The 18,617-nt window shown below is 42.6% G+C and overlaps 1 protein-coding gene across 1 annotated transcript in view; it reads right to left on the bottom strand.

The window, feature by feature from the left end:
* Nucleotides 1–18,617, bottom strand: part of TMEFF1 (transmembrane protein with EGF like and two follistatin like domains 1) — a 207,409-nt gene that overhangs the window by 76,045 nt on the left and 112,747 nt on the right. The window contains exons 2-3 of the mRNA XM_054018571.1: nt 5,805–5,914; nt 990–1,119 (exon numbers count right to left, since the gene is read on the bottom strand). Coding sequence (XP_053874546.1) covers nt 990–1,119; nt 5,805–5,914 — 240 coding nt within the window. The remainder of the gene's footprint in view (nt 1–989; nt 1,120–5,804; nt 5,915–18,617) is intronic.

Below are 18,617 nucleotides of genomic sequence, written 5' to 3'. Positions count from 1 at the left end.
GTGTTCAAGCCTTTGGCTAGAATTCTTCCATATGGTTTTCTTTGATTTTAAATCACTACAATATTATAGTGCTAGAAAATAAAGCTATCAGTTTGATGTAGAAAAGCCATGAAAATAGAGGGTGGGTAGGTTTGGGAAAAGGAAAAAGAGGTGCCCATGAATCTACAATAAATAGATTTACCTTCTCCCTAATATAGCCTAATCCAAAACCACCATCACCTCCTGTTCATGGAGACACCGAACTGGAACCTGAACTCAGAAGCTGTTTGCTCCCAGAGAGGTTTCTGCTTCTAAAGGGAGAGTCCAAAACTACTGAACCAATCCAAATTTTGTTCCAGAAAGGAGTAAAGGGAAAGAGGAAACAAGAAGATACTCTCATATTCTGCACTGCTAAAGGGTTAGAGAAGAGTCACCTTTTACTCTAGATAGTAAATCTATACAGTTGGGTCTCTCCCCTGAATAGATTACAACAAAGCTTTTAGTTTCTTTCCATTTGCTAGAAGGTTGTATTAGCCACTGCCTTGCCACAATACATGTGGTTGTTTGTAAATATGTGGCAAGATCCTGCAAATGGACCTGCCTAGGAACATGCCAAAGAGCTCTATTACATTCAGTGTGGCTCTCTGCAGCTGTAGGATGTGCTGGGTGGATCCCTTTGCTGAACATAGTTTTAACTCTGTACACCCAAGACATGAGTCATGAAGAAATGACTAACATTAGGTGATAATCAAGATTTTTCTTTTGCATCAAAAGCATTCACCAATTGTTTCCTAGGTTAAAAATATTTAAAAAGAAAAAATGTTTGGATTGGCTAACATACAGAAGAAACCCTGTATCTGCTGGTGACAATGTTTCATAATTAAAGGTCATCTGAGATTTCTGCATTTTTTGAAAATTAATTCTACAAAGAGCATGAAAAAAATGAAAAGCACTTTAATAAAAAAGACACAACCTTATTTATTAATGTTGCACAATCATATCTTACATACCAGAATAACAAGGTCCTCTTGCTACCACTGTTATCTCTTTCTGATGTTTGCAAGCAGCTCTCCTGAGGAAGCATTCATTTTGGTAAGTGTCTCCATTTGATCCACAAACAGGAATGTAATTTGTATGACACTAAAAAAGGAAGTATCAAATAAATTCAGTCATGCAATCACATGAATAATCTTTAATACAATACACATGAATGTATAGGAAAATAGTCATGCAGAAAGGTAAACTGTCAGACTGCTTGTTAACAGTAAATCATCATTCTGTTTGGTTAAGAATGACTTCATGGGCCATGGGAATGATAGTCTCTCTGTATAGGCTGCAGGGATTAATTTAGCAGGAAAGATTAAAATAATTAAATATGTCTAGCGAGGCTGTATAATGACTAAGGGGAATACAATAATCATCTACAAGTATTTGAAGGGTAAAAACACCAAGATGGGAGAAAAGTCCTTTAAGGTAAAACAAGAATGTATAATTAAGAGTAATGAAATGAAATTGAGCAAAGAAAAAATTAAGGTGAACATCAGGGAAGATTTCCTGACTGCAAGATTTAGACTATGGAATTGTCTTTCAAGGAAGATGGCAAAAATCCCATCCCCTGAATATTCATACTCCTATTTAGTATGTGATTTTTTAGTTTAGTCAACATCTGTCATAATACTTTTATATTGTTGTTATATATCAGGGATCAGCAACCTTTGGCACATGGCCCATCAGGGAAATCCGCTGGTGGGCCAGGATAGTTGTTTACCTGCAGCGTCCACAGGTTCGGCCAATAGCAGCTCCCACTGGCCATGGTTCACCGTTCCAGGCCAATAGGGGCTGTGGGAAGCGGCAGCCAGCACATCCCTCAGCCCACGCCGCTTCCTGCAGCCTCCATTGGCCTGGAACGGTAAACTGCGGCAGTGTGCCAAAGGTTGCCGATCCCTGTTAAATATCAAACGATATTGTGATAGGTCCATTTAAAAAAAAGAAAGGACAATACATTAAATCAGTGTTTCCCAAACTTGGGACGCCGCTTGTGTAGGGAAAGCCCCTGGAGGGCCGGGCAGGTTTGGTTACCTGCCGCGTCCACAGGTTCCGGCTGATCGCGGCTCTCACTGGCCGGTGTTCACCGCTCCAGGCCAATGGGAGTTGCTGGAAGTGGCGGCCAGTATGTCCCTCCAGTGGGAGCCGCGATCGGCTGGACCTGTGGACGCGGCAGGTAAACAAACCGGCCCAGCCCGCCAAGGGCTTTCCCTACACAAGCGGCGTCCCAAAATTGGGAAACACTGCATTAAATAAATCAATGCCCACCATGAAAGGCTTTGGCATAGTATTTTAGTAATAGCTGTCCCATCCTAACAAAGACGGAGTAAATGTCTCCTGTACCCAGTGTACATAAAAATAACGTAGAAAACATACTGTAACCACTCCACCTTCCAAATACCCAGGGAAAGAAATACCAGTCCACTCCCAAAATCAATGAAAAAACTCCCAATAACTATTTAGGGTTTGATCCAACTCTCATAGTACACCACTTTCTGATCCATAGTACCACAAGGAAAAAGAGGGATTAAGGCCTGGTCTACTCACAGACATTGCATCTGTTTAACTGCAGGTGTGATGCTAAACTGATTTAGCTAAACTGATGCTAGAGTGTCTGCACACAAGGTTGTACTGGTATAAATTTTATGTTTAGACAAGCCCCCAAAATGCTCTGATGTCTGGATCAACTTCTTTGACACAGCAGTTGTTTGTTTATTTTTCAAATGTGTATAACTTGTTTATCAAAATCACTTTTGGCATACAAGCAATCAAAATATTTCATTTTTAAAGTTAATTTTAAAGGAAATTATTCTTCCTTCCCTGTCACCCAATCAAAAGTAACCAAGAATGTAATAAACTCCACACACAGAAGCAACTCACATTACTGCTCTGAAAAGTGCTCATAGCATCTCTGTGGTTCTTTTAATTTATTGAGCAGCCTTGGCCTGTGAACCTGTCAGATCTCATGCTAAGCAGGGCCAGGGCGAGTCATTGCTGGAATGGGAGAAGTTTTTGGAGAACTATGTATTCCCCACGTTCAATCTAGATGTTGCTGTGTGCTATTTAAAAGCTACCAGTTTCCGCTGCATTTCAGTGATATGTGAAGTGATGCCTGCTTTATAGTTTGTTTGTGTTTTTAATGCTTTGGGAACATTGGATGACATAAATGTCAATCATTTTTATTTTATTGAAATCCTGCAAAATAGCCTGTAAATTGCTCTGCAAGGATCAAACACTGAAACATCTTTATCAAAAGTGTAGCGAACACATTCTCCCCTAGTGAGCACAAAACCAAAACTATCCTTTTAATGTTTACAGCTGCTGAATGTCAGGACATCATTAAAATGTGCAAGGTCACTGCAGGGAGAGCACTGGAGAATCCCCTAGCTACTTGCACGCAACCTCATTTGCAAATGTAATTCTGGAGTTTTAAACGTCAAAATATCACCTAAACTCAATAGATGTGGTGGCAGAAAGAAAGAAAGAAAGAAAGAAAGAAAGAAAGAAAGAAAGAAAGAAAGAAAGAAAGAAAGATTTGTTCATAGATGGACTAAATCCCCTGGCGCTCTTCCTTCAATGATGTTACGTTTATTTCAATGACATCCTTATATTTGACAGCAAGTCATTTCCAAAAGCGCTTCTAAGAGGAAATGTTATGATGATCCATTAGTACTTAAACTCCTTAAGGTTTAAAAACCTAAGAAGAAACAAGACTGGGATGTTGGTCACTGGTTATTCCTATACATTCAGGGAAAGAATCTCTCATGTGGAGGAGCTCAACTCAGCAAGGAGAGCGGGGGGGGGGTGTCTGGGACTTGGTTACAGCTCCTTGAACATGAGGGAAGATCTGTGACTGCCATTATTTAAAGCAGCTTTGTAGCTGCTCTGTTTAACAGTATCCCATTCGTCATCCAGAACATCTCTGATGCGGGGAGCGGAGGGGGTGGACAAGGGGTGAACAAAGTGGATCCACCTCCATCAGCTTTACACCAGCTGAGAACTGTTCTCTAATAGGGACATTTTCAGCTAGCTAAGCCAGACCCTAGTTTCTTTAGTTATGAAACTGCCAAGATAGAACAGATCTTTGAAAAACTGCAGCATCCCTGGAATATTCACTGAAATTTTTATTATCTGTTTCTCTTGCCAGGCACGACTTTTCAATTTATATGCAGAACAGCTGAAGGGACACCGTCAAGCGGGTTCTGTGTGGTTGTTATTTTAATAAGTCTTTAATTTGGGATATTTTGGAAGTTTCAGTTGAAGCTCCTTAATTAAGGTTGAGTTGAGTTTTGCACTTAAAACAAGTATTCAACCTCTTTGTTACATATGAAAAATACACATATTTTAGCAAGGGGGATTTTCTGTTGATTCCCTCATTCTGTTTCCTTCTTCTGGTGGAAACCGATTTTACTGCTTGTAAATTCCTGTGTGCTAATAGCAACTTTTAAGTTAAGCTGAGGAGGTAGAAATGTGCAACAACAAAAATACAAAATGTTCTAACACTCTGAACATTGTAAACAGAAATAAGATAAGACAGAATAACCAGTGACTGGGTGATTTATTGATTCAAAAATCATGAATCAGGCACCCCCAAATATCGTGAGATTGTCTTTAAAATCATCATATTTTTAAAAGTAATAAATGTTGTGTTCTTGTCATTTGCTTTCTGGTTTTCAAACCTTCAAAGGATACTCCGGTTACATTTTAAAGTTTTTTCCCCAATGACTATTATGCCTAGAAGCATACTTAAAAAAAATGAAAGCTGAGATTCTCATGACTCCAGGAGCTGTTTTTTTTTTAGAAAAACACCAAAATATGAGCCTTACAATAAAATTGTGAAATTTGGCAGCAATGCCAACTAGTCATAGGATGGCTCCTGATTTAGCAGTTTGAAAATAATTTAGCACTCTGTATCCAAGAATTTAGAAAGCTAAAGAAACCTGAGTATCTTGCAATCATTTTAGATTCCGGTGCTACAAAGCTGGCCATAGAGACAAGGCACAAGTTTACTAAGAAACCTGATTTGAAGAAAGGTAGTTTTGATGGGCATATTTGATAAGGGCGACCTGTAGCTTTACCCTCATTCAGAACAGTAGGAGATGGTATCCTTTTTGAAAGAGGGCAGTTCTTGGTAGAATTCTCTGAATCGAACATTATCCTTTGCTAAGGGAGTAACTTTTAGTTATGGAGAATAACAGGGAAAAATGAACAATAATGCTTTAAAAATTGTTCAGATGTAGCCTGTGCTGAAGGTTTTGATGTGTTTTAACTATATGGTAAGTTTGACAAGTCTGTGTTATTCTGTTAGGATCATTAGGGCCAAAAAAGGGTCTGATGCAGGGTGATGAATGTCTTAAAGGAACTATTTTTTAATTCATTTAATTCCTAAGATAACTAATGGATTTATTTGTATGATCTCAAAATTCATTCTATCCTCAGAGTCAGTGCTATAAGTTTGGGGAGGATACACATATTCTCTCCCTCCCTCGTGAACATCAGATGTACGACGCCTGCTCTCCTACCCACCCTTAGCCCCACGCTACAGAATGTCCTAATGAAGCTGTGCAGGGGAGTTGGCTGGAAGCATAGTCCCTCTAACTCTCTGTCAGGGTGATTCACAACCTGTCCCATTACATATATTTAGAATCTAGAGAACATGTCTCATCAGATTACATAAATGTTTAGGTAGCTGAAACTTTAAAATTAACACACTTCTCAGTGTTCCTATAAATAGCCCAATATTTCAAATCACAGTAGATACAAAAGTGCAAAGTCCTTACCTGAAACTGACATGCACATTTCAAGCCATCTCCATCTTCTTTACACACTCCCCCATATTTACATGATGATTCATCACACACTCTTACATCAGACTCCCTTACATTTAATTCTGTAAAAGGGAAAAAAGATGGATAATGTAGTGATTTATTTTTTGGTATAATAATGTCAGCTTCATCTTTAAACCAGTAATTTTCCCACGCAGATATTTTTTTAAAAGTCGATACTCTTGTTCCATATGCTGTGTGCCAACTGGCAACCAGAGGTAGGGCTGTTCCATTGGCACTGTATGTACAGCTATATTCTGCCTCACCACACAAACAGCTCCAGAACAGGGGCACACGTACACTGCCAAAACAGTTATTGTCTTCCATATTCTCACTAGCAGTGCTCTCCCCAATACACAAACGGCCCGTTCCCCAGCAGATAATATCAGGAGTCAATATACACACACAAATAGATAGACCATGTCCCCTCTGCCCCTTCTGCTTTTCTTGTCACAAAGCCTGAAGGAGGAGCCATGCTGTGGATTTTAGTGGGGGCTAGAATCTGTTCAGAAAACATCTTTCCTGCCTTCCAGCCCAGGAGGCAAGCCACACTGTGATCCTTCAGATTGAAAACATTATAAATATGTACAATATTATTATTATTGATTGATTAGTATTATGGTAGCACCTAGGAGCCTCATGGACCAGGACCCTGCTGTGCTAGGTGCTGTACAATAACAGAACAAAGTGTTTACCCTGCAAAGTGAAGGCATGATTGTAGCAGGGATAAGAGTAGCCATGTTAGCTTTAGTCTAGCTGGCGTGGGCAAGAGTCACAGTGTAGACATAGTGGCATGGGGTTCAGCATGGGCTAGCAATCAGAGTTCAAGCCCTACTCAGCTTGCTAGCCCAGGCCATCCATTCTACACTGCTATTAGTACCCATGCTAGCTAGATCAAAGCTAAGACAGGTAGGCCTACCCCTGCTACAATCACACCTTCACGTTGCAAAGTAGGCATACCCTAAGACCTTTGTCTACACTGGAACTTCCTCGGCAAAACTTTTGTCATTCAGGGGTGTTAAAAAACCACACCCCCAAATGACAAAAGTTTTACCGACAAAAAGCGCCAGTGTGAAGAGCGCTTTATTGGCAGGAGTGCTCTCCTGCCGACAAAGCCACTGCCACTTGTGGGGGATGTGGCAGCACAGCTGTGTCGCTAAAAGCAAGGTAGTGGAGACAAAGCCTAAGACAAGAGACAACAGACTGAGCGACAGACAGACAGAATTGGGGAGCACAAAGAAACAATACTGATCAGCCTCATAGGCAGTGGTCTCAGCGCACCAGCTGCCTAACTGTTGTCAAGTTTTTTGTAGGCATCACATCAAAGAAGAGCTTTAAGAGGGGATTTGAATATTATTAACCCCACACATAAACATGAGCATGCAGAAGAGAGAACAATGAAAAGTAAGGGTGGGATTACTTAAAGAGCTCAGTGCTTAACTCTCACTGAAGACAATGGGAGTTATACCATTGACTTCAGTGGAAGCAGAGTGATACCAGCACTGTGTGCTTTTAAAAATCCCACTCTAACAGTTTAACGCAGTGGTGGGCAACCTGTGGCCCGTGAGCCGCATGCAGACCATCAGGATAATCTGATTGTGGCCACGAGACAGTTTGCTGACATTGACCGTCTGCAAGTATGGCCGCCTGCAGCTCCCAGTGGCCGCGGTTCACCGTTCCCAGACAATGGGAGCTGCGCGAAACGGCGGCCAGCACGTCCCTGTGGCCCGTGCTGCTTCCCACAGCTCCCATTGGCCAGGAACGGCGAACCGCGGCCACTGGGAGCTGCGGGCGGCTGTGCCTGCGGACAGTCAATATCAGCAAAATGTCTCACGCCCACAATCAGATTACCCTGATGGGTCGCAGGTTGCCCACCACTAGTTTAACTTGAAAACATTCCTTTAAAAGGAAAAGGAACTTTCATGCTTTGGGCTAGGTTTGTGTTAGAGACCTACAGAGCTCTACAATAGTACAAACCACAAACTCAGATCCGTTTACACCTATGTTTTTCAGAACTTGCTTTACCACTTTTGATAATTAGAAGAAAACTATTCAGGGGGATGGGCTGAATAAAAGCAGAAGTTAAAGGAAAGAAGAACTTCTCACTATTCAGGAGCTGTGAAATGTAGATGAAAGTTAAAAACAAAATAGTTATGATCATCATTTACAGGCAATCTTCCTGCTAAAATGTCAGTACTCAGGCACCACAGAGACAGACAATATATAAAACAACAGGCGATGTCGTCACTGATGACATTGGTAGTGGAAATCCAATAGAAAACATATATAGAACATGCTTCCATCATCCTTTGATACCAGTTTAAGAATGAAAAACATATTGCCAGACTTTCTAAGGTAGGTGGTGTGGAACTGTGCACATACCTAGTGCACGCTACAGTGATGTTACTCTAGGGGGCAGCATGAGCCAATAGGTTGGGCCCTGGGCTTGGAGCAAGGAGATCTATACTCTACACCTTGCACTAGCACTGACCTGCGGGGTGACCTGGGGCAAGTCATTCTACCTCTCTTTCCTCTAGCTTCCCCATCTGTAATATGGAGATAATTATACATATCATCTTCTGTAAAGTGCTTTGAGATCTACAGACAAAAGAGCTGTGTCAGACCTTGATATTATTAGCTGAATGATGAAGCACCATTGGCACCCCCAAATTAGATAAACATGAAAAGTGACTGAAAAAATAAATATGGATTATAATCTATCATTCTTGAAGATATAAATGAAGATTTTAATGTGCTAGTTAACTATCCTGGTTGCCACACCAACGATGTGCATGTGTAGTAACCTGCACCCTGACACTAGCACCTGCTTCAGTTGTGATGCAGCAGCACAGAATGCTGTCCTGGGGAGAGAGACATACAAGGAGAGCGCAGCTCAAACTGGGGAGGGGACTTGGAATCCACCCGAAGGGGCAGTCAGAAAAAGCTGTTAGAGAGAAGGAGGAGGATGGAAATGTGGAGCTAACAGATGAACTGGAGCCTGGGTACGGGGAGGGGATAAAATAAGAGAAGAACAGGAGAATAAAAGCAGAGGACTAGGAAGTGAGAAGGAGGAAAATAGGAAAGGTTTCAGATCAGGAGAAGCAGGAAAAAAACAGACCTGCGTACATGAGCAGATGCTCTTAGAGAAGGGAAGAAGAGGGAAATCAAATCTACAGACTTACCAGAGAGAGAGTATCCAGGGAAAAAACTGAAAGGAAATATAATTGGTGAAAAAAGGAATTGATGAAAAAGCTGTGTTAGATGTAAACAGATCCTGGAAGCAATCAACAAGAAGCCCACCCACAAAGGACCTAAAAGACATGAACAGAGAGAGAGAGTGATTGTGTGAACATGTATTGACTGAACACAGTTCATAGGCGCCTAATGGACAAGTGAGGGCCACTAGGTGAATAAACCCCACTTGTGGATAAACTCGTTGAAAAGAGGGACAGCCACAGGAATGCTGAATCGAAGAAGCACTTCAAGCTGGAGAAAGCAAAGAAGAGGACAGCAAGAGTGCAGCTGTACTTACAGCCACGGAGAGGAAAAGTAGATTCTTTTCTGAAGTGACACTGTATTGTAAAGTAATCTCTTTTATTCTTGTTAATAACAATGTATGTGGTACTAACCACACAGCATGTACAAGCTCACAAAGGTTAATGAGATGGTAATGTATAGTTTATTACTATAAATAGTAAGTCTTTGGTAATATTTTATATTATTTATGCTCCAGACACAATTTTGGTGTTTTCCCTTATAAAGTTTTAAAATTTTAAAATTATCACCTTTGTTTTGGTTTGTCTCTACCTCGCCTCATAGTTAGCATAGCCTAGCCTAGCCAGGTCACCATATGTGTTCTCAAATGATAACTGTGATGCTGTGTATAAGAAAGGTGACCATTTATATCACTGTTGTTACCACTGTTACACAATTTCCATAAATCTTTTACAAAGTGTATCATGTAAGATGTCAATGGAAAAGTTATGGTTTGCTAAGTATGATTATCTTGTTCATATGCATGTATTATCTTTATATTGGAAGTTATGAATATTCGCTATGTACTTGAATCTTAAATATGTTTTGTTCCTGGGTGACACATAGATTTACACCAGGGCTAGCCAGCTATGTGTTGATGGCCCGTTAAGGACACTCCAGTCTCACAATGGCTCATTGAAGAAACTCATCCCACCCGGTAGGTCTTCCTATGGATGCCTCAGGCAGCGAGAAGCCAGTGGCCACTCCCTGTGATTCAGCAAACCATGTAAGAACATGTGATATGCTCATGTGACCCTGGACTCCATCTTTGGCCAGTAACTTTTCATACAAATGGACTGAGGGCTTTGTTTAGGACAGTAAATTTTCATGCACATGGCCAAGGATATAAAACACTCCTGAAACACCTCAATTTTGCCTCTTTCCTGCTCCAATTCTCTGGACTGTGGATTTACAACTAAAAGGAGCATCTTGAACTACGGACTGAGCAACTTCCAATCTCCTGGAAATTACCAGAGACACTTTACAAGCCAGCAGCCTATTCCATCACTGCTACAAACCTGATATAAGGACTTTGCAATCATATGTATGTATATGATCTATTAACCATTTATAACTCTCTTTTCTTTTATTAATATATCTTTAATTAGTTACTAAGGATTGGTTGACATATTGACCTGGAGTAAGTATCTGATCCTTTGGGATTAGCAGAACCTCACATATGGTGACTTGGGTTTTCAGTAACCTCTCACTATATTAGACCTGTTTGTCTGGATGGGAGTCAAAGGCTAGAATCCCTACAGGGGTCTATATGTGGCTTCTGGTTTACCAGTGTAGTACTACAGAAGCTCTTTTGTTACTGGTTTGATGAATCTAATTATAGAATAAACCACCAGTTTTGGGGATTGTTTGCCCTATTTCTCACAGACTGCCCTGAGTGAGGCATTCTCAGTATGGTCCATCCCAGCACCTGGTCACAATAACATTAATCAGATGTGATTGCTTCACTGTAGGATCTGAGTTAATGTGAGAGAACATTGCAGCTTTTCAGTTTAGTATGCTTGCAATTTGCTTCTGAAGGAAATGGTCATTTCTTTCTCCCCATAAAGATCTATCCCATGAAAATGAACAAATGATTAAAATTAATTAAGAGGAAATGGTGATGTCATGCCCAACAGAAGATTGCACCTTTTAATGATAATACATTTCAGATAATATGATTTGCAAAATGAATGCTCACATGGATAAATTACAGTGATAACAACTTATTTTTAGGAGTTAGAGAAACTAAATATATATGGGCCCCAAATCTGAGTTCCTCCATTCCTGCGTTGGGCTCCCTGTAATCTGGGATCATTTAGGGGCCTACTTGGCCTATGGCATCAGCCAGAGAAGTCCCAATGATGCTCTAACTCATGTTTACTTTCTGTGCCCCCCTATGATGCTCAGTCCTCACGTGGAAACCCCCTTAATGGAGGAGTATTCCCCAGAGGCAGTTTCCAAGCCTTTAACAAAATTCAACTACCATCTTTATGCTGACAACTCACAGATCTATCATTCTATCCCAGACCTGTGGGACATGGATCAGTGTTCATGCCCCACCCCCCCATCAGTAGCCAGCTGGGACGGGGAAGCTAATGATCCAATCAGGGGACCAAATTCAGTGATGAAACCTGGTCATGTGTCACCTGAGGCATGTTGCACATACACTAAGAAGAAGATCCCAGTTTTGTTTCCTTCTGTCCAAACTAACATCTTGACCTGTCTCTCTGATGTCTCCTTGTGGCTGTTTAGCTGTCAGTGCAAGCTAAATATGGCTAAAACCAAGCTCTTAATACTCCTCCACTCCAAGCCCTTCCTGCTATCTTCTTTCTCCAACACTGTGGACAATGATGCCACCCTGCCCGTAACCTGAGTGTCATCTTCAACTCAGACCTCTCTCTAGATCCTCACATCCGGGCTCTGTCTAACTCTTGCAGATTCTTTCTGCATCACATCTCTGAGATATGGCCTTGCCCATCCACCCACACAGAACTCTCATCCAAGTTTTCATCATCTTGCATCTTGATTACTACAACATCCTTTTCTCTGGCCCGACAAATACATTTTGCTCCACTTAGATTAATTCAAAATGCTGGTGCAAAGTTCATTCTCCTAGTCCATCACTTTGACCGTGTCACCCCTCTCTTTGCATCCTTTTTTTGGCTCCCCCAACCTGTCTGTATCCATCTGTTGTCTTTTACCTAGATTGTAAGCTGTTCAGGGAAGGGACTAGCTCTTTGTTTTGTTTGTACAGTGCTTAGCACAGTGGGATCCTGGTCCACGATTAGAAGTCCGAGGTGCTACGGTAACACTAATAATAAACAATTAGCCCAGAATAAGGGAGCTCCTGCAGCCCAAACCCCTCATCCCCACCTCCACCCCAGATCCCGCACCCCTAGCCAGAGCCCTCACTCCTGCCCCCCAAACCTGTGCCCCAGCCCAGAGCCCCTTCCTGCACCCTGAACTCATTTCTAGCACCACCCCAAAGCCCGCACCCCCAGTTGAAGCCCTCACCCCCTCCCGCATCCCAACCCTCAATTTCATGAGTCTAAGAATCCTGTAAGCCACACACTTTCACGTCTCCTGAAGCTGAGAATTCCACCCGTCTGCAAGGCTGGGTCCTTGCTCTCTGGGCACACCTTGTTCCTTCCTACTCATCTGGCTTAGTTTTCCTCACAATGAGCCCTATCTCATGCATTATATTATGAGAGAAAGCAATAGAGCCCATGGATCAGCCAAAGATTCATCTAGCCCAATATCCATTTTTCTGACAATAGCTAAATGAACCATTGGTCTGACCCACTGTGGCTGTTCTTATGTTCTTATTATTATCATCATCAAAGGGATGTAGCCTCCTTTCAGATCAAGTATTGATCTCTGGCAACATCCTTCAGACGGTCTGGTTGGATGTTCTGTGTATGTCCATCTCTGGCAATCTTACTGCACCACTGAAGCCTTTGGCACCCATGTGATCACTGACCATTCCTGGGTAAATGAAAACTAAAAATAACTCAAAATTCAAATTTAAAACAAACAAATCCCAACCAGTTTCACCAGATTGATTCAGGATTCACCTGTCTGTCTGTGACGTAGCAGCCTAATTCCCATTTTCAAAAGAGATTTAGAAGCCTTTAGAAGGAATCCTTCAGATGGGATGTCTCAGATTGTGTAACTTACACGTCCCTGCAGTAATTTAGACTACCTTACACTGATCTGAAGAAAAGCTCTGGGTATGGAAATTGTAGTGGCTGCCGGGGACTCACTATGGAGAGAGCTCTGTGGAAAAGATGATACAATCTTTTGTGGGTATGTTCTGCAGAGCCAGAGGGAGGAATACACCCACTCTGCCAACACCCAAACAAGAGGGTGCCCGTAGTTTCTCCCCATGTGGATCCTTATCTGACAGATATCCCGCTGCAGGATTCCAGAGACGAATCTCATTTCTCTGGAGGCAGAGGATCTCACTGTCCATGGGGGAGGGGAGGGATCTTTATGCAGATGTGGGATGGAGAGGAGGGGATGAGCAAAGGAAAGGACAAAACTAGCCCCAGTAACTTACTGGGTTCTGGGGGAGAAGAGTAGCTTTAGCCTGAACCCACTTTTACCAACCAGATTTACTGCAGAGCCACTAATGTAGCTCTGCATGAATGCCCCAGGAGAAGGGAAAGAGATAAGAACCAAATTAAAACAACAAAGGTAAAACTGGAGGACCCACTCTCAACACCCCAAAAAAGTATCCCCTGAAGACCAGGGGAAGACAGAATGAAAAATTAGAAGCATACTGCTTAATTTTAGGGGGCAGATTGTATTTGTTTCTTTTGGTTTCAATTCTAAGCAATGGTTATAAAATGTATAAGTGGGATGGACTATCATCAAGAAAGAAATTAACAGATACTGCCTATTCATGGAAATGGAACAAATGGTCCTTTTCCAATGCTTTATTATGCACCTAGGTACTATGGTGATGGGCATTTTTCAGTTAGATTAACATTTCTGATGAGATGTCATCGAATCTCTGCATCCATTTGAAAATGCAGTCAAGCAAAAGTAAAAATCAGAGCCTTGACATGTATACAATTACACTTGATGGAATCGCAAGTACTATAAGAATGTGTGTTAGCCATAATGATTTTCACACCTACAGTATTTTATTCAAAAATGAAAATCTGTGTTAATGGTGTAATTTAAAGGCTAGGAGAAAAGATGTCTGGCACGTCTAAGATATGCTCAGCCTTGAACAAAATCCCTGCAGATAAAGAAAGATAAAAAAGATTTTCTGCAATTATTTCCAGAAGAAAGAATCATTTACCATCATATACCAGAATGGATAAGAGTAAGAACATGTAGCATGCAATTTAGGATGATTTCTTGTATGTTTATTTAATGACAACCACAACTCATTTTCAAGGCTTTTAGTCGCTGTAAATAACAGTACATATCAACATAACTGATTACTCAGAAAAAGTAAATAATAATTCATCAAGTTCCAGGAGAAAAACATAATTAGTACAATTAAATAAAGCTCCCAAATTTATGGTAACATTTGTGACCCAGGACCTGAAAGGAGGTATTAGAAATGATTTGTTAGTATCTGTCCCTTTTAGCAAATGGGGTTCTGCACAGGCGCAGAGATCAACTTCCAGAAATCTGGCTGTAAAGCCCCAATCCAAGGTCCTGTCTTCCCCCCACCCCGCCCCTTTCCTCTCAGGAAAATGCACATAGTGAGAGTTTGTATGAATAAGAAATGTCTAAAAATGGAGTAAAAACTTCAATATTTTGGATCTGCCCATGCAGCTCCGCTAAATCAGCCAGACATCCTAGAACATCATATTCTGCTACAACTAGTAGTGTATAAGTTTAATTTACTAAAGCACTTGTCTTTATCTGGCACCTCTTTTACTCAAGAAATAATCAGATACAATAATCAGATACTGATATTTGTCCTGCAGACCATCAATATGTATCGATCTGAGAGGCAGCAATCCTTACACCCAAGGGATTACATTATACATATTAAAAACGGTGGGCTTGGTGTAACTGAAACCTGGGTTTGATTTTAAACAAGCTAGGGCAAATGCAGAACCAGCAACTCTGAAGGCAGACAGATTCTCATGTGAGATGGCACATTTATTAGCAGTGTTGTCAACTCTCATTACCAGTGACATTATTTTGGCCCCTATTGTGGCCAGTCTCACAATGTACCAAGATGCTCCAGTCCAGACTCAAATTTCAGCCCTCCTTGGACAACCCCCACCCTTACGATTGGCTGCCTTCCCCACTACCCCACCTCATGGGGGAGAGCAGCCAGTAAGAGCTGTTGCAGGAAGCAGGCAGAGCTCTTCCTCCCATGAGACAAGAAAAGCCGACACCATTCTCAAGGGGTGGGGGTGGGGGGGTGAAGGTGGCTTCGGGGGAGCAGAAAGAGCCCAGAAGCTCAGCGTGACTCTGCTCCCGATTCTTGCCTCCCCTCCTAACAACAACGAGTCAGTCTGCTCCCCTCTCCCCTTGCCATCCCTGAACACCAGGCCAGGGAAGGGAGGAGTTAATACCCTTGGAATTGCCCCCAGATACCTCTGGGAGGAGAGAGAAGACCCCACTACACCTGTCCCCCAGGCCTAAGAGAGGGGGTGAAGAACCCCTGGAGCGGTACCTCTGGAGCAGAGGTCAGGTGTGGCGGTGTGAGGGAGCACAATGAGTTGCTGGGCTGGGGGGACATTAATGAATTAGAATGCTGGGGTTTGGGGAGCCACTGGACGCTCCGCGCCATCAGGCAGCAGTGAGAGGACCCTGCAGCAGGGCCAGAATCACCTGACCCCCGCACATTTTGGAGAGTGGGCAGCACTAACTGTAGTCTGTCACACATGCTCATCTTGAGGTGGACAACATGAGTTCAGACAGACCAACCACACACAGTACAATGTTTGTGATTTTTGGGCCAATCCCCTGATTTTGGGTTGTCGGACCCATGATTTTTGAACTTTTGAGGTTGGTAATACTGTATTATGGAATGGTGGGGAGGATAAAAATTCTTTCCATTAGGATTAAAACATTGAACCATATATAATATAATAACCAACCTTTCAAAACTCTTAACATGAGCCCAGGCAGGATCCTAAGTGCCCCCTAAGTGCCGCAGTGTGGTGGCAGCAACCAGGGCCAGCTCTAACTTTTCTTTTTTGCCTGGGGCAGCAAAAAAGCGCTGCCCCACTGTACCCCACTCCCCAACGAGCGCCGCACAGCCGAACCCCCCCCCCAGCGCCGCACAGCCGAAATCCCCAGCCCCCCAGCACCACGCGCCTGAAGCCCCGTCCCCGAGCGCCGCGCAAGCCCCTGCTCCCCCAGTGCCGTGCCGCCCAAAGCCCCGCCCCCACCAAGCGCTGCGCTGCCCAAAGCCCCTGCCCCCCCTCCGAGCGCCGCGCCAGCCCCCGCTCCTCCCTCCGAGCACCGTGCCGCGCCAGCCCCCAACCCCTCCAAGCGCCGTGCCACGCCACGCCAAGCCAAGCCCCCGCCCCCCTCCAAGCACCATGCTGCGCCAACCCCCGCCCCACCATCCGAGCACCGCGCCAACCCCCGCCCCCCATCCGAGCACCGCGCCAGCCCCTGCTGCCCGAAGCCCCCCCCCCAGCGCCGCAGAAACAAAAAAACCCACCAGTGCTGCCCCTACGAACCAATAAATAAATAAATAAATAAATGAAAACCCGAGCGCTGCCCTGCCCCAAGGTGCCGCCCCAAGCATGTGCTTGGTGGGCTGGTGCCTGGAGCCGGCCCTGGCAGCAACAGTCAAGGAGGGGTGGGTGAGGCCCATATATTGTACAGGCACAGCTTGGTTCTTCTATACAGATTCCTCTCGCAGACTATCTCAGTGCCTTCCAGTCCAGGAGAGACTCCAAAAATGGATGTCAGTGACTTGCCTCATGCCTTCCCCATCAAGACCCCTCTAACAAAAGAGGCAGGTCACACAAGTAGTCTCCAATCCCTACTAGTCTCCAATCCCAGATACATTCAAACAACATCTACAGGCTGGGCTGATGTGACCATCAGAAAATCTGGGTTATATAAATATTACCAAAGTGAAGAAACTTCCTGATCTATCATAACCACCAAAATTATTGATGAATGAAACACTTATCTGAAGTTATAAGCAATACTTTGCATTACTATCCAAAAACGTCTGTCTTCAAGAAAACCATAAACATGTCGGTCTCATGACACAGAGTGGCCAAGTCTAAAGTCCCCCAGTTACTTTTTTTTGTCACTTCACATCTGAATAATTACTTATGCTTCTGTTAGAACTTCCAATAGAAGCCCTGTTGGTCAAGGGTTTATAACTTAGCTATGCAAACCTGCTTGGTATTCAAGGTCTCAGCTGAGAAACAATTTGTTTACCTCATTTAACTTTTTTCAGATTTTGTTTTTAGAATCAATTAACTGAAAAATAGCATACAAGTGCAAAATCAGTAAAGGCTCTATTGTGACTATATAAGCTACAGCCATGGTAAAGATCATTGAGGTGCCAATGACAGTGGCACAAGCATTCTGCATCTGTGGTCTTCAGGCAAGCAGCATTCCTCTAGAGATGCTAGTGGGAATTATATTGAAGAGCTACTCTGACATCTGCTTTTAGCTGGTCCCCTAGTACCAGTTCCAACCACACGATGAAGTGAGAGAGAAAGAGCTATGGTGTAATGCAATGGTAGTCGGCAGGTGGACTGCTGGCCAAATCAGGACTGTCAGACACTTTTGAACTGACAGCAAAATCTTTTTATTTATCAATATTATTGATATTATTTTTGTATTATTATCTCTGGAGTCTGGACCTTGACTATAACCTTAATCAAGACATTTGGACCGTGACAAAAAATTAATTGACTACCCCGGTGTAATGTGTGTGGATGTGAAATTATGTCACCCTTGAATGAACCTGCAACCATTCATGACAGCATCAATGGACCAATAGAGCACCATTATGTATCTTAATGTCATTCTAATATGTAAAATATATAAAATGTTATTTCATAAGAAAAAATATTGAAAAAATGATTTTCCTTGTTCTGACATCCTTCTATGGAGAAACAGTTCATCTGGGAAGTACAAGAGACAATAGGAAAAAATTTAATATGTTCCATTCTTAATTTTTGTTCTATGGATGTTTATTTCTATTTCAATGTGTCATTTACAAGGAAGTACACACCAAGGCTGCAATTAAGTATATAGGTAATTATGGAAGTATGTACAGATAAAACTATATAGGTAAATGGTATTTAAATTCTGTGTAACTGCCTGTTTCTTCCCTCCATCTGCTTTAGTCTGGATTGAATTCACAATTTTGATGGATTAATTTGTACAAAGCAATATCTAATGAGACAAAAAAAATTCTGATGGCGCCGCTACCGTCACTCAGCTATTACTTCAATATGGAATGGAGGGCCTACAGTAGGGCCTAAAATAAGAGGGCCTAGAAATTAGGGCCTAAAAATAGGAGGGCCTAAGGCTATAGCCTTATTAGCCTATGGGTTAATCCAGCCTTGGCCCTCTCCCCCATATTTTGCCCACAATCACTTAGATCTTTCTCTTGTTCAACTGCAGTGCTTCTGAGGCAAATGGGCTGCTTTTAAATTTAACTGTAACTAAGTAGTTGAACTGATAGCTTTGCGGAAGTTAAACTGTGATGCAGCTCAGCTTCCTGCAAAGAGCTGCAACTGAACGGGAGACCTCTTTGCAGCTGTCCATTCA

This window comes from Malaclemys terrapin, chromosome 2, assembly GCF_027887155.1.
Source record: "Malaclemys terrapin pileata isolate rMalTer1 chromosome 2, rMalTer1.hap1, whole genome shotgun sequence".
NCBI lineage: Eukaryota > Metazoa > Chordata > Testudines > Emydidae > Malaclemys > Malaclemys terrapin.
This window is presented reverse-complemented; position numbering and strand designations above follow the sequence as displayed.